The sequence below is a fragment of the Hypanus sabinus genome, chromosome 12, assembly GCF_030144855.1.
Source record: "Hypanus sabinus isolate sHypSab1 chromosome 12, sHypSab1.hap1, whole genome shotgun sequence".
NCBI classification, from domain to species: Eukaryota; Metazoa; Chordata; class Chondrichthyes; order Myliobatiformes; family Dasyatidae; genus Hypanus; species Hypanus sabinus.
Window position 1 is genome coordinate 4,306,016 of NC_082717.1, and position 21,471 is coordinate 4,327,486.

At 41.9% G+C, this 21,471-nt stretch overlaps 1 protein-coding gene across 6 annotated transcripts in view; it reads right to left on the bottom strand.

The window, feature by feature from the left end:
• LOC132402573 (uncharacterized) overlaps positions 1-21,295 on the bottom strand; it is a 155,551-nt gene extending 134,256 nt beyond the window's left edge. For all 6 annotated transcript variants that reach the window (XR_009514957.1, XR_009514956.1, XR_009514955.1 and 3 more), the window contains exon 1: positions 21,184-21,295. Coding sequence is in view for 3 of the 6 variants with exons in the window: in XM_059985458.1 (XP_059841441.1) it covers positions 21,184-21,232 (49 nt within the window). In the remaining 3 variants the exon portion in view is untranslated. The remainder of the gene's footprint in view (positions 1-21,183) is intronic.
• Positions 21,296-21,471: the final 176 nt, after the last annotated feature.

Consider the following 21,471-nt stretch of genomic DNA (forward strand, 5'->3'; position numbering starts at 1 on the left):
CTACTCTCAATTAATACTCCTCAACTAATTTTTTTATAAATGTCCATCAAATCCAACCTTGTTTCAGTCTTCATCATTAGTCCATTTCATTTCTATAATTCTTTACTTCTTTGTGGACATCAGGTAATTCTTGTACAAATTTCTCCGCTTTCTGGGAGTCAACGAAAAATCTTCTTTCTTCGTTATCCAGGAAAATTATCAATTTTGCTGGGTAGCTCAATAAAAATTTATAGCCCTTTTCCCATAAAGATTTTTTCACTGGATTAAATTCCTTCCGCCTCTTCAGAAGATCGTAACTTATGTCTGGATAAAAAAAAACTCTTTTCCCTCCTATTATCAATGGCCCATTTCTCTTTTTAGCACCTTGAATAGCTGCCTTCAAGATCATTTCTTTATCTTGGTACCTTAAACATTTTATCAAAATTGATCTTGGATTTTGATCTTGTTGAGGTCTTGGTCTTAAAACTCTGTGTGCTCTTTCAATTTCAATTACTTGGCTTCCTTCTTTCATTTCCAAAATTTTCGGAATCCATTCTTGAAAGAATTTTATTGGATTTTCTCCCTCTGTACCTTCCATAAGACCAACAATATTGATATGATTTCATCTACTAGAGTTTTCAAGTGCATCTATCTTTTCCAACATCCGTTTTCTTTCTATTGTCCAGGCAAGATTATTTTCTTCTATCTTATCTATTCTTTCAGTGTTTTCTTCATCTTTTACTTCCATCTCTTTAACTTTATTATCCATCTTCTTTTGTTTTTCCACCACATTATCGAGTTTATTTTGCATCCTTCTTATAGCTTTTAATTCATTCATAATATGTATCAGGATATCTTTTATGTCTCCTTTAATCTCTTCCTTCTTTTCCTCTTCTTCTTCCTCTGAATTTCCCAAAGAGTCTGATTCCACTTCCGATTCACTTCCAGTTTCACTTCCAGCCGTAGTTGGGATTTGTAGTGTTGTTAATATCCGTTCATGCATACTTTCGCGCATGCGTTGTTCTTGCCGTTTCTTCTTAGAGACCGCCGACATTGCTTCAACTTTCTGTCCCGCATCATCAGAAGTGCCATGCACTTCGCCGGGAGGAGATCCAACTTGAGTCCGAGGCTTCGCCGATACGGTTAGGCCTTTTTCCCCGCCGATTTGCGCAGTCTTCGAAGTAGTAGCTTTCTTCTGTTTCGGTTTAGGAGCCATATCAAAAGATAATCCTGAGTTACTTATAAATAGTTTCTAGTAGATATTTGTTAACTCTTCTTCATTTAAACCCTATTTCATTACTTTTTACGAGGGAGCTGGATTCCCAACGTCAACATGTGACGCCCCCCGGCCTGGCATTTGTTGATTTCTTTTCCTTTTAACATTGTTCGCATTAAAGTCTGTGATCTGTCGACCTGTTTCAGTGTCTCTCACTCCATACTTAGGCCATATCCAACCCAGATGACAGCAAACCTCAACCACGCAAAGATGGACCCAGCAGAGAGAGGACAGCTGACCTTGGCCAGGAGATTCATTGGTTAGTGATTCATTGAAGCAACAATGTTCTGTTGGAATTCCTATGTATAACCTCTAGTTTCTCTCTCCATCGGAACAAAGGTAATGGACCCAGCAAAGTTTGAGCAGTGACGTTTTGACTTTGGTGGCTTGAGGGGAGTCTGCTTTTATTCTGAGTGCATGTTCTGACTCTACATTCCAAGAGTCCCGAGTCTACATACCGAGCTTCTCTAGTCTACATTGAGTTTCTCCGGTATCCATTCCAAGCTTTTCAAGTTACAAGTACCCAGGTTCCCAGCTTTGTCCCGTGACTCAGCGCTTCAAAAATGAGCGCTTCAAGCAAGCTTTTCAATTGATTCCACAAATCATCATTCAAGTCAATAGTGTAAATTCTGGAAGAGCCCTACTCCAAAAGCTGATCCCTGGTTGGGTTGTAAAAATACGCAAAATAGCCCTATCAAAAGTATTTTAACCTCTTCATGAAAGTCATGGTACAGACTGGGAAGATTGAATTTTCATGTAGCAAATTAAACAGATCTATAGAGAACCAGCTAGCTTAGCGATGAAAGAAACCTGTCTATGTTGTCTTGATCTGTAAAATTGAGAGTATATCCCAACCACCTCCCGAAAATACTGTGAGCAAAATTTGAAAAGGTTCCTTCTGTAGGTTTCAGGTTTCAAGTTTCATGTTGTCAAGGTTTCCCAAGGACTTTTCTCTATACTCCCAAGGTTTTTATTGTTCCAATTGTTTCCAAGGCTCATTCATTGTGTTTACAGTTTTATAATGTCCTCCCATCTCGTGGACTCCCAGGTCACCCTCTTGGCCCCACCCAAGGTTTCTTGATCTCAGTCTGTTGGGGTTCTCAGGTCTGTCAGTCTCTCTGGATCCCCAAGTCTCTCCATGCCTTCCTCTCAAGTTCCCCAGGTCTCTCGAGTCATTCCTGGATCTCACGTTTTCAGGTCTTCCAGGGCCATCAAGTTCCAGCTATAGGGATGGGGGATCCTCTAGTGACTTCTTCAGGCCTGTGCAGAGCATCAGAGAGCATTTAGGCTTTGAGGTTTTTAGAGAACCTGGATTAGTTAATTGTTGCTTAGCTGTTATTAATGGTTTTAGAGTTTCTTGTGTTTTCCTTGAGCAACTAGCTCTTTGTAATATGGTTTCCTGGTGTTTTCTGTTTAAGTTTAAGTTTATTTTAATATGCTCAGATTCTGTGTTAGTTTGATTCTTGAAGCAGATGCTGGATTAGCTCCAATTGGAGGGTCCGCATTTTGAGAATGATTTGTCTCAGGGTGTCCCTTGGTCAAGCTACCTCTGTATAATCTCTTGTTTCTGTCTTTACATGGAAGTCTTTGTCTCTGATATTGGCAGTGTGCACCATAGCACTCAACTACCAGCATTACTGAAGGACATCTTGGACAAGTCCGTCATTTGTGACATCCAGCGGTAACAGGTCTGTGGCACCTCAGGGGCTGTGTCTAGAGAGGGGAGCCCTGTCACAATCACAGATTCAGCAGCGCAGTAGATAAGGCAATTGTGCTCGTGAATATGTACACGTCAATTGACTATTATTTCATTGTGATAGTATTTAACTCCATTCAATCCTTTGTATTATTTTTCAAGATTTAGACACAGTAATGTTTTGCTGCCTGCGTTCCACCTTGCCTGAGAAATTGGACTGTTGAATCAACTGACTCTGAAGTATACCGATATTCCTTTTATTCTTAGTTGTTCAGCCGCAGTGTAGGCTTCATTTTCCATTTGAGAGTTTTAGTTACCAATCTGTTTGGCCTGATGTTTATCATTTTATTTTCCCTTTAACACTGTTTTCATGAAAGTTTGTGGACTATTGATCTGCTTCAGTGTCTGTCACTCCGCACTTGGGCCATATCTGCACCAGATGACAAAGCCAGAAGGTTGACTTGGTTGTCAGTGGCTATTTGAGGCACATACCATTGGGAGCATTTAATAGCTAGTGGGAGCTTGTCCCCATTTTCACCCTTGGTTATCACAACCTTGAAGAAATATATAAAACACCTTTTCACTGGGGATCTCCAGAGATGTGGCTTGTTCGCCCTGCACTAACAGCACTGGACTCAGTGGGGAGTAAACCACCTTTCTCAAACTCCACACATCTAGGGTCAGTACCACTTGGGTCCTACCAAAACAGGGCATTTGGTATGTCTCAACCTCCCGAACCTCATATTGTGTAAATACTGTCCCCATGCAATTATCCGTTAGAAAGGAACAACAGATCATACATTGCAACAATTATAAAGATGGTGTACTTACAAATTTCAGCTTTATTGAACAGTTAGCAGGAAAAAGAAAAGAAAAAAAAATAAAAAGAGTCGATTATATTTAACCCAGTCCAAATATCCACATAAGTTGGACTTCATGAAGTTGTCTTTAACTCAAGCGCTGGTGTTATGTATCCAAAGGGTTAATTTTTCCTGTGGACTGTCACGTTAAAACACCGAGAGAATGAGAGTGACTTTTTGTTACGTACTCGTGACACATGACAGTGGAGCCCTTGTCATGTGACTGGGGTTGAAGCTGTACTGGATTTGAGGTGATGGTCTTGTGATGGTGGAATGACGTCATTTTCCCGCCAGTAGAGATCATGTGATGGGTTTTTTTTACAGGTTATAAAAGGTAGACCCCACCCTGTGAGGAGGGGCAATTTGTGGCTGGATTTGCCAGGTTGACTTCATGCCACTGCGTGTTTTAAGAGATGACGCAGTTTAGTTGAAGGATGAAGTTTTTATTTAATGCCTAAAGTTTAAAAGGTTATTGCCAGCAGGTTCTTTATGATTCTGTTAGTTCGAGGAAATTAGTGGAGAGTGAAGATTCGAAGTTGGAAGTTAAAGATCGAGGAGAATCGCTTTCTACGGTGAAACGGGGGCGACCTTTGTTTGATCCTTATTTGGAAGGATTTTGTTGACTATCTTCGTGTTAATCCCTGGGTAACCAGAAAGGATTGAAGGTAGTGGAGAAGGAAAAGTCAGTGCCTTTAAGCCGTTCTGTTTCGTGAATTCTTCGTGGGAAGTTCGATGTCAGGGATCGAAGCAAGTGACGTGAAAGAGAACCTAAATCGTCCTGTAAAGTCTCTCCTTTTAAATGGACTGTGAGCATATTGAACTTTTGGCAATACCACTTTAAAGAACTGTTTTTGGAATATCACTTTACGAACTGTTTGGGCTGCCGCTCAGCAGCTGTTTCCGGTTATGGTAGTGTTTGTTTACTTTTGGGGGGTTTGTTTTCTGTGTTTAATAAACGTGTTGTTTGTTATAAGAAACCCTTGCCGATCTCATATATTTATTGTTGCCTGAATACGTAACACTTTTAAACACTGTTTGAGCTGCCCCAGAGAGGGAGAGAGAGGGAGAGGGAGGGAAAGGGAGAGGAAGGGAGAGAGAGCTGGAGTTATTAGATGGACAATCAATGTAATGATTTTTCTGCAGCTTGTTTTGAATATACAAGGGCACACAGACACATACAGTTAGAGTCAAGATGGATTCGGTCAATGGAAGACACCAGTGAGTCGGTCGCTGGTTTAAACTTTCAGTAGCCCAAAAGGGGAGTCTAAGGGTATGATTCTCACTTCAGGTGCAAGAGATCCTGGTTCAAATCCTGGACGAGCCCCCAGTTTAATGTTACATACACGCAACCCAGTAAAAGTATCAGCAGCAATAGAACACACCTGGAGTCTGGTTTTGCTGTTAACAAAACAATATTTTATTTGTAACTGCATCACGTAGTACCTTAAACCAGTCAAATCAAGAGTTAATGGTGTTATGCATTTATAGGTGTAAAAGAAAAATAAGTTCCCAAACTTATTCAAGCTCAGATGGCAAGTGATCCAGTCTTACGATGGTATGTAAGAAAATTTCAGTTCAAATGCACAGGTTAATTAATGCGAGATGTTTGTAATCCAAAGGCAAATGTTGTGAGAAGGCAACTACGTTGATATTCAAACAGATTCCACGACAGCAATACAAAATAACAACAGCAGGTTTTATCTCTAAAATTGTTCCACTCCACACATGAAGTATCACCGACAGTGATCTTCAGCGAATATCCTTTCAACACAAGTGGTACCACACCTGATTTCAGCTACGGGACATGTCAAAATGGTGGCCACAGGATACTCAAACAGAATCCACATATGAATTATCACCAACAGTAGCTTATCACAAAGAGCATCATCTTCAAGGGAACTGCAACCCAGGCAAGGGTCGACACACCAGTAGATTCCACAAGGTTACCCCAAACACACACAACTTGATAGCCACTTATCAAGTTCTATGACATACGAAATAACTCCAACAGTGATTTGCCACAGGGGTGCCTGTCTTCAGTGAACTGCCACACCCAGACAAAGGGTAAACACACAAGTGGTATTCACAATGGTTTCCCCTCACTAGAGAACCCACAGACAATCACACTTACGTATTTGAATAGAAACAAACAGTGCTCTCTCTGTCACTATGTTTCTTCTGTTTCAAACCATCCTCTCCCCTCTTCTCTTCTCTGCAAACTTGTTCTAGTTGCAGCAAACTTGTGAGAGTCATTTATCAATACTCTGGATCAATCTCCACTCACCCCTTTTGGGCTACTGAAAGCTTAAGACAGCGACTGACTTACTGGTGTCTTCCATTGACCAAATCCATCTTGAATCTAACAGTGTGTGTCTGTGTATGTTTTTATATTCAAAACAAGCTGCAGAGAAACCATAACATCGATTGTCCATCAAATAACTCCACCTCTCTCTCTCTCTCTCTCTCTCTCTCTCCCTCTGGAGCAGCTCAATCAGTGTTTAAAAGTCACTTTCATTCTCTCAGTGTTTTAAAGTGACAGTTGCAGGAAAAATGAACCCTAGGGGTACATAACACTGGACTCTCAGTCTGTGTGAAATCCACATGTTGCTCAAAGTCCATCTAGAACAAACAGACTCCCCCACCATTGTATTAGTCTTTCCTCCTTGAAGCCATTCACAGAACATGATCAGCCATGATCTTTTTGAATGACGGGGCAGGCTCGATGGGCCGGATGGCCTACTCCTGTTCGTATTTCTTATGTTCTTATTCTTAAATCTCTTTCCTGTCTACCCTGTAATTTTCTAGACCTCTATCAGTACCTAGTTTCTTGAACCTTTTCTTTTCAACTAGATTTTCCACATTTTTTGTACACCATGGTTCTTTAACCCTACCATCATTTCTCTGCCTCAATGGAACATACTGATGCAGAACATCATGAAAATATTCCTTGAACATTTGCCACATTTCTGTCGTGCATTTCCCTGAGAACATCTGCTCCCAAGTTCCCACCTAATGATGTCATAGTTCTCCCTACCTCAATTAAATGTTTTCTCAAATTGTCTGTTCCTGTCCCAATCCAGCACTATGGTAAAGCAGACAGAGTTGTGATCATTACCTCCAAAATGTTCTCCCACCAAGAGATCTGACACCTGACCAGGTTAATTTCCCAATACCAGATCAAGTTGGCTGACCCACATATTACTTCAGGAAACCTTCCTGAACACATCTAACAAACTACAACCCGTTTAAACCCCTTGCTCCAAGGAGGTGCCAATCAATACTAGGGAAGTTGAAATCTCCCATCACAACAACCCTATTATTATGCATCATTCCAGAATCTGCCTCCCTATCTGCTCCTCGATGTTCCAGCTACTACTGGGGGAGGGTCTATAAAAACACCCAGCAGTTATTTCCCCCTCCTGTTTCAGGCTTCCACTCACACTGACTCAGTAGGTAATCCCTCCATGGCTTCCTCCTTTTCTGCAGCCATAACACTATCCTGGATTAGCAATGCCATGCCCCCACCTCTTTTGCCTCCTTCTCTGTCCTTCAGAAACATCTAAAGCCCGGCACACTTAGCAGCTATTATTACCCCTGGGACATCTAAGTCTCTGTAATGGCCACAATGTCACAGTTCTGTGTTCTATTTTCATCCACCTTATTTATGACACTCCTTGCATTAAAATAGATGCATCTCAGACATCAGGCTGAGTGTATCTTTGTTCTATCATTTGCTATACTTCCTCACAAACTCCTTACATGCTGATTCTACTTATGTGCCATTTGTCCCATCCTCTGCCTCTTCACTTTGGTTCCCACCCCCCTGCAAATCTAATTTAACCTCCCCCCAATGGCATTCCCCGCCAGAATATTGGTCCCCCTCAGATTCAGTGCAAGCCATCCTTTTTGTTCAGGTCACACCAGCTCCAGAAGAGGTCCCAATGTTCCAGCAACCTGAATCCCTATCCTCTGCTCCACATTTATCAGGTACCTCATTCTATTCACATTTATCAGGCACCTCATTTGCTTGACTAATCTGTTGGAGTTTTTTCAGGGTGTAACAAGGATGTTAGACGAGGGTAAGCCAGTGGATGTAGTGTACCTAGATTTTCAGAAGGCATTCGATAAGGTGCCACATAGGAGATTGGTGAGTAAAATCAGAGCTCATGGCATTGGGGGCAGGGTTTCAACATGGATAGAAAACTGGTTGGCAGATAGAAAGCAAAGGGTAGCAGTGAATGGGTGTTTCTCGGACTGGCTAGAGGTGACTAGTGGGTACCACAGGGCTCTGTATTGGGACCACAGCTCTTTACGATTTATGTCAACGATTTAGATGAAGGCATTGAAAACTATATCAACAAGTTTGCTGATGATACTAAACTGGGTGGCAGTGTGACATGCGAAGAGGACGTTAGGAGAATACAGGGAGACTTGGATAGGCTGGATGAGTGGGCAGATACTTGGCAGATGTCATTCAATGTGAATAAATGTGAATTTATCCACTTTGGAAGCAGGAACAAGAGGGCAGAGTATTGTCTGAACGGTGTAGAGTTAGGTAAGGGAGAAATGCAAAGAGACCTAGGAGTCCTAGTTCAACAGTCAATGAAGGTGAATGAGCAAATGCAACAGGCAGTGAAGAGGGCAAATGGAATGTTGGCCTTTGTTACAAGGGGAATTGAGTACAAGAGCAAGGATGTCCTTTTGCATTTGTACAGGGCCCTGGTGAGACCACACCTGGAGTATTGTGTGCAGATTTGGTCTCCAGGTTTAAGGAAGGACATTCTGGCAATTGAGGAAGTGCAGCGTAGATTCACTAGGTTGATTCCTGGGATGGCAGGGCTGTCTTACGCAGAGAGATTGGAGAGATTGGGCTTGTACACACTGGAATTGAGGAGATTGAGAGAGGATCTGATTGAAACATTTAAGATAATTAAAGGATTTGATAGGATTGAGGCAGGAAATATGTTCCAGATGTTGGGAGAGTCCAGTACCAGAGGGCATGGATTGAGAATAAGAGGTCAGTTATTTAAAACAGAGTTGAGGAAAAACTTCTTCTCCCAGAGAGTTGTGGAGGTGTGGAATGCACTGCCTCGGAAGACGGTGGAGGACAATTCTCTGGATGCTTTCAAGAAGGAGCTAGATAGATATCTGATGGATAGGGGAATCAAGGGATATGGGGACAAGGCAGGGACTGGGTATTGATAGTGAATGATCAGCCATGATCTCAGAATGGCGGTGCAGACTCGAGGGGCCGAATGGTCTACTTCTGCACCTATTGTCTATTGTCTATTCCTATACTCACTGTCGCATGGCACAGGGAGCAATCCTGAGATTACTACCCTTGATGTAGTAGGGCCTATAACGTACTGATAGAATATTGACCATCACACACTCAATGCTGGAGGAATTCAGCAAGTTAGGCAGCATCTACGAATGGGAATAAACAATTAATATTTCAAACAGAGACCATTCATCAGGTCTGGAAATAGGCCAGAATTAAATGATGGAGAGGGAGGAAGAAGTTTCAGTTGACAGGTGATAGGTGTGACCAGGTGAGGGGGAAGGTGGGTGAATGAGCAAATGGGATAAGGTATGAAGCTGGAAAGGGATAGGTGCAGATGTAAAGGGTTGAATAAGTAGGGGCCCGATAGGAAAGTAGGGACCATGCACGAAAGAGAAGAAGGAGGGGCATCAGTGGGAGGTGATGGGCAGGTATGGAGAAGAGGAAGGATGAGTGTCATCAGAATGGGGAATGGAAAAAGAAAGAAGGGTAAGAGATGAAAAATTACCAAAAGTTGGGGGAATCAGTGTTTATGCCATCAATCCATGGAAGTGGTCAATGTGGGTTCAGTTGTAACATTCAAGCAAACTTTGAATTCGTACGCGATGAGAAGGTTACGGATGGATATGGTCCTGGTGCAGGTAAATGGGATGAGGTGGAAGATCAGTTTGCCTCAGACTAGATGGGCAGAACAGCCTGGTTCTCTGCTGTAGTACTCTGTGATTCTATGACCATTTTTTATGACCCATTTTATTTGCATTTGAAATGCAAGAAGAGGATGTGGTCATTTGTGAGGCAGTATAGGCAAATGATATAGCAAAGATACACTCAGCCTGATGTCTGAAATGCATCTATTTTAATGCAAGGAGTATCATAAACAAAGTGGATGAACTCAGGGCACAGAACAATGATATTGCAGCCATTACAGAGACTTAGATGTTTAGATATTTTGAGATTTTTCCTCAATCATTTCCATCTTCCAAAGTTTTGGCCACTTGATTGATCATTGTAACTTGCACTTGCCAATGTTCCCTCCTTATTCGGTAGTATCTGCAAACCTGGGTGAACATCATCAGGTTTTCTGTGTGAACCATGAACTCATTTTCTCTCCGCTTTGTCGCTCTCCGACCTGCTGAATGCTTGGAGTGTTGTAGGTTTTCTTTCAGGTTTGCAGCAGCTGCAGTATTTTACTTCTATATGCAACTCCTCGTTCCTGCATCTGGTCACTAAAATACATGTGAGAAATTGGTCCCTGAGGTTTACTTCCTGACACACATTGCTGATCACAGACCATCTCTGTCTCTTGGTTCTTAACCCATCTTTCAAAGATACCTCAGATTTTGTATGCTCATATCTGTGGTTCCTGGTGAAATAAGACCATAAGGCATAGGGGCAGAGTTAGGCCATATGGCCCATTGAGTCTCTCCGCCATTCCATCATGGCTAATCATTTATATTTCTCCTCCTCTACCTCAGTTCACAGCCATCCCTCCGTAACATTTGATGCCATGTTCAAACAAGAACTCTGCCTTAAAAACACCCAACAACCTGGATTCCACAGCTGCATGTGGCCACAAATTCCACAAATTCACCACCCTTTGGCTAAAGAAATTTCTTCACATCTCTGCTTTGAAAAGGTGCCCCTCTATCCTGAGGCTTTGTCTTCTTGTCCTAGACTCCACCACCATGGGAAACATCCCTTCCACATCTACTCTGTCTAGGTCTTTCAACATTCCAAAGGTTTCAATGAGATCTCCCCTCATCCTTCTGAATTCCAGCAAGTACAGCCCCAGGGCCATCAAACGTCCCTTATATGATAACCCTTTCATTCCTGGAATCATCTTTGAGAACCTTCTCTGAACCCTCACCAATGCCAGCACATCTTTTCTAAGCTGAGGGACACAAAACTGTTCACAATACTCATGTGAAGCCTCGCCAGTGCCTTATAAAGCCTCAGCATCACATCCCTGTTCTTGTATTCTAGACCTCATGAAATGAATGCTAACATGGCATTTGCCTTCTTTATCACCAACTCAACCTGCAAGTTAACCTTCAGGGTGCTCTGAACAAGGACTCCAAAGTCCCTCTGCAGCTCAGATTCTTGGATTTTCTCCCTGTTATAAAAAATAGTCCGCACATTTATTTGTACTACCAAAATGCATGGCCATGCATTTTTCAACATAATATTTTATTTGCCACTTTCTTGCCCATTCGTCAAATCTGTCTAAGTCCTTCTGCAGCTTTCCTGTTTCCTCAACACTACCTGCCCCTCCACCAGTCTTTGTATCATTTGCAAACCTGGCAACAAAGCCTATCATTTAAATCATTTATATACAACATAAAAAGAAGTGGTCCCAACACCGACCCCTGTGGAACACCACTAGTCACTGGAAGCCAACCAGAAAAAGATCCTTCTATTCCCACTTGCTGCCTCCTACTGATCAGCCAATACTCTAACCGTGTTAGTAATTTTCCTGTAATACCATGGGCTCTTAATTTTGTAAGCAGCCTTATGTGTGGCCCCTTGTCAAAGACCTTCTGAAAGTCCAAATATACAACATCCACTGTATCCCCTTTATCTATACTACTTGTAATCTCCTCAAAGAATTTCAACAGGTTTGTCAGGCAGGATTTTCCCTGAAGGAAACCATGCTGACTTTGTACTATCTTGTCCTGTGTCACCAAGTGTTCCATCACCTCATCCTTAACAATTGAGTCCAACATCTTCCCAACCACTGAGGTCAGGCCAACTGGTCTATAATTTCCTTTCTGCTGCCTTCCTCCTTTCTTAAAGAGTGGAGTGCCATTTACAATTTTCCAGTCCTTTAACACCATGCCAGAGCCCAAATATTCTTTGGAAGACCATTTCTAATGCCACCACAATTCTAACGCTACCTCTTTCAGAACTCTAGGGGGCAGTTCCTCTGATCCGAGTGACTTATGTACCTTTATATCTTTCAGCTTTTTGAGCCCCTTCTCTCTTCTAACAGTAACTGCACCCAATTCTCTTCCTTCACACGCTACAACATTAAGTACACTGCTAGTGTCTTCCAGAGTGAAGACTGATGCAAAATGTTCATTTAGTTCATCAGCCATCTCCTTGTCCCCCATAATTATTTCTCCTGCCTCATGTTCTAGCAGTCCTATATCCTCTCTCATTTCTCTTTTATTTAGAACATACTTGAAAAAACTTTTACTATCCTCTTTGATATTATTTGCTACCTTGATTTCATATTTCATCTTTTCCTTCTGATTTTTTTAGTTGCTCTCGGTAGGTTTTTAAAAGATTCTCAATCATCTATCTTCCCACTAATTTTTGTTCTATTGTATGCCCTTTCTTCTGCTTTTACAATAGCTTTGACTTCCCTTGTCAGCCACAGTTGTACTATTTTACCATTTGAGTATTGCTTCATTTTTGGAATACACATGTCCCGCACCTTCCTCATTTTCCCCAGAAACACATGCTATTGCTGCTCTGCTGACATCCTTGCCAGTAGCTCCTTCCAAGTTACTTTGGCCAACTCCTCTCTCATACCACAGTAATTTCCCTTATTCCACTGAAATACTGCTACATCAGACTTTACTTTCTCCCTATCAAATTTCAAGTTGAACTCAATCATATTGTGATCACTGGTTCCTAAGGGTTGTTTTACCTTAAGCTCCCTAATCACTTCCGGTAAATTATATTAAACCCAATCCAGTACAGCTGATCCCCAAGTAGGCTTAATGACAAAATGCTCCAAAAACCCAGATCATAGGCATTCAACAAAATCACTCTCATGAGATCCATTACCAAACTGATTTTCCCAATCGACCTGCATGTTAAAATCTCCCATAATTACCATAACATTGACCTTTGACTCGCCTTTTCTATTTATGTTGGAACCTGTGGTCCACCTCCCAGCCACTGTTGGGAGGCCTGCATATAACTGCCTTCGATGTCCTTTTACTCTTGCAGTTTCTTAACTCAACCTACAAGGATTCAACATTTTCTGATCCTATGTCTCATCTTTCTACTGATTTGCTGCCATTCTTTACCAATACAGCTATTCCACCCCCTCTGCCTATGTCCAATATAACATGTAACCTTGGACATTCAGCTCCCAAGTACAACCTGTCATGATTCAGCAATGCCACAATATCATACCAGGTAAACTGTAATATTGCAACAAGATCATCCACCTTATTGCTTATACTATGCACATTTAGATACGAAACCTTGAGTACCTGCAAAAATCTTTCCTAAAAGTTCCTGGCAATATCAGCAAAGATTTCATTAACTTTACTGTCAATTTCAATCCTGCTTCTATGTTCACTTTGTCTATTACTAACACAAAAACCACTCTCTCAATTCCCCTGTACACATTTCAAGGAGAGGGTCAGCAGTTCTACAAGAAGCCCAGAGACTCCCACAGCTAACCTGACCACTCTTCATCCCATTCTGATTCCTCTTGGGACACCATTCCCTTCTCCCAGTATCTCTGTCTCTTTCACATCTGCCCTAAAGGTGCAGATATCTTCCATATCAGTGCTTCTTTATTTCCCCCCAATATGGTTCTCCACCATGACTGCTAACAAGGCTCTCAACTGTATCCATTCCAAGTCCCACACTTCTCTTGTCATCCCCTCTCCTTCCACCCAGAACAAGGACAGGGCTTCCCTGGTCCCCAGCTTCCACCTCTTTGGCAAGGATCTACAACTGTGGGCCGAAGGGCCTGTACTGTGCTGTAGTGTTCTATGTTCTATGGACACTTTGCTAAAGAGAGCTTTCTCACAGAAGTTATGGGAAAGGATGTTGGTTTGGAAGATCAAAGTATAGAATGAAGAAACAGAGGGAACATTGAAAATTCCTGGCAATGTTCGTGGAGGTCATCTTTAGGCCTCCAATCAATAGCGATATGGTCAGGAAGAGCAACTCCAGGAAACTACAGCATGTGAAAGGATTCCACAGTGATAATGGGTGACTTTAATCCACATACAGACTGTTCAGACACATTGTCAATTTATTCTGTGGAGAATGATTTCCTGAGTCAGTATCAGATGGTTTTATGGACCTGTACATTGAACAGTTAACCCCAAATTGCTTATAGGTTTGAATACAGAACATAAAAATTTACAGCATAATACAGGCCCTTCAGCCCACAATGTTGCACAGACCATGACATCTACTCTAGAAACTGGCTAGTTTTTCCCTAGCACATACCCCACTATTTTTCTAAGCTCCATGTACCTACCTAAGACACTCTTAGAAACTTAGAAACATAGAAAACCTACAGCACAATACAGGCCCTTTGGCTTACAAAGTTGTGCCAAAACTATCCCTACCTTAGAAATTACTGGGCTTACCCATAGTCCTCTATTTTACTAAGCTCCAACTAACCAAAAGTCTCTTAAAAGACCCTATCGTATCTGCCTCCATCACCATTGCCGGCAGCCCATTCCACGCACTCACCACTCTCTGAGCAAAAAACTTACTCCTAATATCTCCTCTGCACAGTACTCCAAGTGGGGTCTGACCAGGGTCCTATATAGCTGCAACATTACCTCTTGGCTCCTAAATTCTTTTTTTTTCTTTCTAAATCTTTTTATTATTATTAGTAATATGGACAGAATACAAATGATATATTGATAAAGAAATTACCAACATACAAATTCCATTACATATGAAAAAACATACATAATAGTTACAATATAAATGAATTTACCAAGACATAAGCCATAAAATATATGTATGAACATGGTAAATCTAAATATTTCATAATATATGATATAAAAAAACAGAAAAAAAAATTAAAAATTCAACTGTATAACCATCTGGACCTGGTGCTTTCCCAGAATTCATTGAGGAAATAGCTCCTTTAATTTCTACATCCGTAATAGGAGTATCCAATATCAAAAGATCATCAGATGATAATCTTGGAAAATTTAATTTCCCAAGAAAATCAGACATGGTATTATGATCTTGATGAAATTCAGATTGATACAGGGAGGTATAGAAATGAAATAAAATATTCATTGATTACCACTGCACACCGCTCCGACCCCATGCACATGTCTCCACTATCGCACCTGAATGCTCCTATTCCCTCATGGTTCATCCTGTTGCTTTTCACGTACTTGTAGAATGCCTTGAGGTTTACCTTAATCCTGTTCCCCAAGGCCTTATCATGGACCCTTCTCACTATCCTAATTCCATTCTTAAACTCCTTCCTGGCAACCTTGTAATTTTCTAGAGTTCTAACAGTGCCTGGTTACTTGAATCTTCCATAAGCTTTTCTTTTCTTTTTACCTAGATTTTCTACATCCTTTGTACACCATGGTTCTTTAACTCTAGCATCCTTTCTTTGCTTCAATGGAACATACCTATGCAGAACTCCATTTGATCATTTGCCACATTTCTGCTGTGCATTTTCCTGAGAACATCCACTCCCAATTTATAGAACATAGGACATAGAACACAGCACAGTGTTGGTCCTTCAGCCCACAATGCTGTACCGACCCTTAAACCCTGCCTCCCATATAATCCTCCACATTAAATTCCTCCATATACCTGTCTAGTAGTCTCTTAAATTTCACTAGTGTATCTGCCTTCACCACTGACTCAGGCAATGCATTACACGCACCAACCACTCTCTGAGTGAAACACTTTCCTCTAATATCCCCCTTAAACTTCCCTCCCCTTACATTAAAGCCATGTACTCTTGTACTGAGCAGTGGTGTCCTGAGGAAGAGGCGCTGGCTGTCCACTCTATCTGCTCCTCTTAATATTTTGTATATCTCTATCATGTCTCCTTTCATCCTCCTTCTCTCCTTAATCTCTGATCATAATCTATACACTCTTACTCAGGAAGAATCGTGGTAAATCTCCTCTGTACCCTTTCCAATGTTTCCACATCCTTCCTATAGTGAGGCGACCAGAACTGGACACAATGCTCCAAGTATGGCCCAACCAGAGTTTTATAGAGCTGCATCATTACCCCACGACTCTTAAACTCTATCCCTCTACCTATGAAAGCTAACACTCCATAAGTTTCTTAACTACCCTGTCTACCTGTGAGGCAACTTTCAGGGATCTGTTGACATGTACCCCCAGATCCCTCTGCTCCTCCACACTTCCTGCCATTTACTTTGTACTCTGTCTTGGAGTTTGTCCTTCCAAAGTGTACCACCTCACACTTCTCCGGGTTGAACTCCATCTGCCACTTCTCAGCCCACTTCAGCATCCTATCAATGTCTCTCTGCAATCTTAGACAATCCTCTACGCTATCTATAACACCACCAACCTTTGTGTCATCTGCAAACTTGCCAACCTACCCTTCCACCCCCACATCCAGGTTGTTAAAAAAAATCATGAAAGGTAGAGGTCCCAGAACAGATCCTTGTGGGACACCACTAGTCACAACCCTCCAGTCTGAATGTACTCCCTCCACCATGACCCTCTGTCTTCTGCAGGCAAGCTGATTCTGAATCCACCTTGGCAAACTTCCCTGGATCCCATGCCGTCTGACTAAGCCTACCGTGTGGAACCTTGTCAAATGCCTTACTAAAATCCATGTAGATCACATCCACTGCACTACCTTCATCTATATGCCGGGTCACCTCCTCAAAGAACTCTAACAGACAAGACCTGCCCTTCACAAAGTCATGCTGACTGTCCCTGATCAGGCCATGATTCCCTAAATGCCCATAGATTCTGTCCTTAAGAATCTTTTCCAACAGATTTCTTACAACAGACGTAAGGCTCACTGGTCTATAATTACCTGACTATCCCTACTACCTTTTTGGAGCAAGGGGACAACATTCGCCTCCCTCCAGTCCTCCGGTATCATTCCCATGGACAACGAGGACATAAAGATCCTAGCCAAAGAATCAGCAATCTCTTCCCTCACCTCATGGAGCAGCCTAGGGAATATTCCATCAGGTCCCAGGGACTTATTCATCCTAATGTATTTTAACAACTCCAACCTCTTCTGCCTTAATATCAACATGCTCCAGAACATCAACCTCACTCATATTGTCCTCACTGTCATCAAGTTTCCTCTCAGTGGTGAATACCGAAGAGACGTATTCATTGAGGACCTCGCTTACTTCCACAGCCTCCAGGCACATCTTCCCACCTTTATCTCTAATTGGTCCTATCTTCACTCCTGTGAACATTTTGTTCTTCACATAATTGAAGAATGCCTTGGGGTTTTCTTTTACCCTACTTGCCAACACCTTCTCATGCCCCCTTCTTGCTCTCCTCAGCCCCTTCTTAAGCTCCTTTCTTGCCACCCTATATTCCTCAATAGACCCATCTGATCTTTGCTTCCTAAACCTCACGTATGCTGCCTTTTTCCATCTGATTAGATTCTTCACCTCACTTGTCACCCATGGTCCTTCACCCAAACATTCTTTATCTTCCTCACTGGGATAAGCTTATCCCTAATATCCTGCAAGAGATCCTTAAACATTGACCACCTGTCCATAGTACATTTCCCTGCAAAAACACCATCCCAATTCACAACCGCAAGTTCTAGTCTTATAGCCTCATAATTTGCCCTTCCCCAATTATGCTCCCAAGTTCCTGCCTAATAGCATCATATTTCCCCCTACCCCAATTAAATGTTTTCCCAAAATGTCTGCTCCTATCCCTCTCCAGTTGTGGTCACTACCTCCAAAATGCTCTCCCACCAACAGATCTGATACCCTACCAGGTTCATTTCCCAATACCTAATCAAGTACAGTTTCTCCTCTAGTTGGTTTATCTACATATTGCATCAAGAAACTTTGTAAGTACACCTAACAAACTCCAGGCCATCTAAACCCCTTGCTCTAAAGAGATGCCAGTCAATATTAGGAAAGTTAAAATCTCCCATCACTACAACCCTGTTATTGTTGCAGTGTTCCAGAATCTGCCTCCGTATTTGCTCCTCAATGTTACTATTGGGGGGGGGGGGGGTCTATAAAAACACCCAGTAGAGTTATTGCCTTCTTCCTGTTTCTGACTTCCACCAACATTGACTCAGTAGACAATCCCTCCATGACTACCTCCTTTTCTGCAACCACGACACTATCCCTAATTAGCATCTCAAACCATCAGGCTGAGTGCATCTTTGCTCTAACACCTGCCTGTCCTTCCTCACAAACTCCCTACAAGCTGACTCTACTTGTGCTCCAGCCTCCTCCTCTGCCTCTTTACTTCTGTTTCCACCCCTTGTGCAAATCTAGTTGAAAACCTCTGCAATAGCATTTGCAGACCTCCTGGCCAGGATATTTGTTCCCCTCGGATTCTCTATGACCTGTGCGAAGTTCTCTCTCATAGAATAGGCCTTTCCAGCCCTTCGAGCCAGACCACTGAGTAACCCCTGATTAATCCCAGCCTCAATCAGGATGTCTTTGGACTATGGGAGAAAATGGAACACCCAGAGGTCACGGGGAGACCTTTTCAGGCAGTTGTAGGAATTGAACCTGGGTCGCTGGAACTGTAAAACGTTGTGCTATCTGCTACTCTACTGTCCCGCCCCATATTCTGCAAAGAAAACCCGTGGATACTGGGATGTGCCTCACAGGGTACAATAAGATACTTCATTAAGATTGAAAATAAGATCGTTCAATCAATAACACAGGCTCCAAATTTAGCCGAAGAAACTGTGAAGGCCTGAAGCATCAATTGACTCTGACAGATTGGAAAATATGACAATGGGTAGAATACCCAGACATACAGTTCGACATCCCTTCCCGGACTAAACAGGTAAGGGAAGTGATCCAACAAAGGAATTTAGGAATAGAGAAATCACATAGATTGTCAGAACTGTGGCAGAAGTGAGGATGGAGATCAACTCAAAATTCACCAAAAAAGAGAAGAAAAGCAGAGATTGAAATAGGTGAGAAACGTGAATGAGAATTGTAAAAGCTTCCAACAGCATGGAAAACAGATGAGGAATTTGCTGCTCTCTGAGGAGGACAAACAGCTTGCCCCAGAAATGCTGTGACTCGTTATTCTCATTCACAGAAAGTTCTAGATAGATTAGTCAGCTTGAAACCTGACAAATCCCCTGGGCCCTGATAATCTGCATTCGGGAGTACTTAAAAAGTTGGAAATAATGCATAGTTCTATATCAAATTTTCAAAATACCAAATTTGTTACTCAGTTAAATGGTAGTTTTTCTTTATTGTACATTTGGAACTATTTCCATGAAACTTTGGCGAGTTGGGACAGCTGTTTAATTGGGCCAAAATGTACTGGTCCCACTGTGTCCCAGTGGACCAGAATCCACTGTATCTATTCCCGGTTAAGGAGGCAAATACATTGCTGGTCTCATTGCAACAGATTTTAATTTCAGGAGCAAGGATGTGTTGCAACAATTCTACCTGGCCATTTTTTTTTTCAAACTACAGATATAATTACTGAAAGCAGAGAAGGCTGAAAAAAATAAACTGCATCTACAGTTCGCTCACCTTTTCTCTGTTATAATCTTGGATTTGAAAGAATCCTGTTTTGGTTAATTATCATATTCAAAATGCTAATTTCCAATGCATTAATTTGCGTATGTTAAATTCTGTAAGTTATTAAGAACAATAATGGACATGGAGATGGTGTTTCCTCTCATGGGTGAGTCAAGAACAGAGGGACAACCCCAGAACAGAGGGACAACCCTTTAGAACAGAGGTGTGCAGGAATTTCTTTAGCCAAGAGTGGTGAATCTGTGGAATTTATTGGCTGTGGAAGCCAAGTCATTGAGTATATTTAAAGTGAAGGTCAATAGGTGGTTGAGAGGGAAAATAAATCAAGCATGATTAAATGGCAGAGCAGACTTGATGGGCTGAATGGCCTAATCCTGCTCCTATGCTTTATGATCTTATGGTGTGAGAGTCCAGATTTTTCACCTGTGGTCTGTCATTTCCTTAATACACTTTATAATCTCTACAATTGGCCTTGCTGATCTGTGATGAAAGTTCATCAGCCTGAAAAGCTGCTTCTCTCTCCACACGGTGCTCTGACTTGTTGAGAATTTCCAGATTTTGGTTCTTTTCCTTTCTGTCTCTCTAATACTTTGTCTGAGTTTCTTCACTCTGCCCACATTCCCCCTGATCCATTTTCTTTCTGTAAATTCTTTTGTCATTAGTGTTAGCTCTCTTCACACTAATCTTTAAATTTTTTTCACCTCATTTCTTTTCTTCCCTCCATTGCTGCTGCCTGTCTTAATCAGTAATTTTTGTGAATTTGTATGAGCCACTTCTTTTGGATTTGTGTTGTGAATGCCCAGGTGCTTCCTATTTTCAGAAAGTTCACCCAATTAACTTGTACAGAATGTCTCAAATCACTTCTGATTGAGACATCACTTCAAATCACTTCAAATTACTTCTTTTGCCTTGTTCGGCAAAGAGTAAAACTTTTGGTTTTCTTGCTGAATAGGAACTCTAGAAGATTATACTTCAGGGTCTCAGCTCAGTGTGAATCAAGAAAAGCCCAACATTTCTCAATGTTTAAACTGGAAACTCAGATTCACACAACTCTTAAAATCGTTCAGCACAGAAACAAAACCTTTGCCTCAACTTGTTCACAAAGACAGCATGCATTTGCCCCACAGACCACTCACCCTCCCCTATCCATGTACTTCTCTAAATGGCTTTTACATGTTGCTAATGTGACACCTGTCAGAAATTTCTACTTCTGTCAGCACAGTCCAAATACGCACCATCCTTTGTGTGAAGAAGCTGCTCCGATGTCCCATTTCAATCTCTCGACTCTGATCTTTAACCTGTCCTCTTGTTTTTATCACCCCCTTCCTGGGGAATAGAATGTGTGCTTTCACCCTGTCTATGCACCTCATGATCAAATACCCTCTATCAGGTTTCTCTCCCCCCAGTCTCCTCAATTCCAGGGAATAAAGTCCTAGTGGACACAATCTGTCCTTGTGACACAGACCCCCAGGTCCAGACAACATCCTGGTGGATCATTTCTGCACTCTTTCTAGTTCAATAACATCCTTCCTATCACAGGATGATCAAAACTGTACACAGTATCTCTGCCCGCAACTGGTCAATTAAACTTAAAGGTAGATGAAACTAGTTTCAGACTGGGGACCCCACTCTGGGAATTTACTCACCCACTGCACAGACGGACAGAGTCAAGGTTGTGATTATCGCTGCAAACATTTCTCCTCGCTTGTTTTTCAAAAACTAAATTTCTGCTCATTCGGACCCGATGCTCCCCATTGCTATTTCACAAGTGACTGACTTCCCCAAATACTTATTTCAGCACAAAGGCACAGGGTGTGAGAGGAAGTGATGGGGGAAAGTGGGCAGCCCTGTGGAAACTGCTGAAAAAATACCAACAAACTGTAGAGTATCTGAATGTTTTCATCCACGTTTACATGTCTGTCACTGAAATTCAC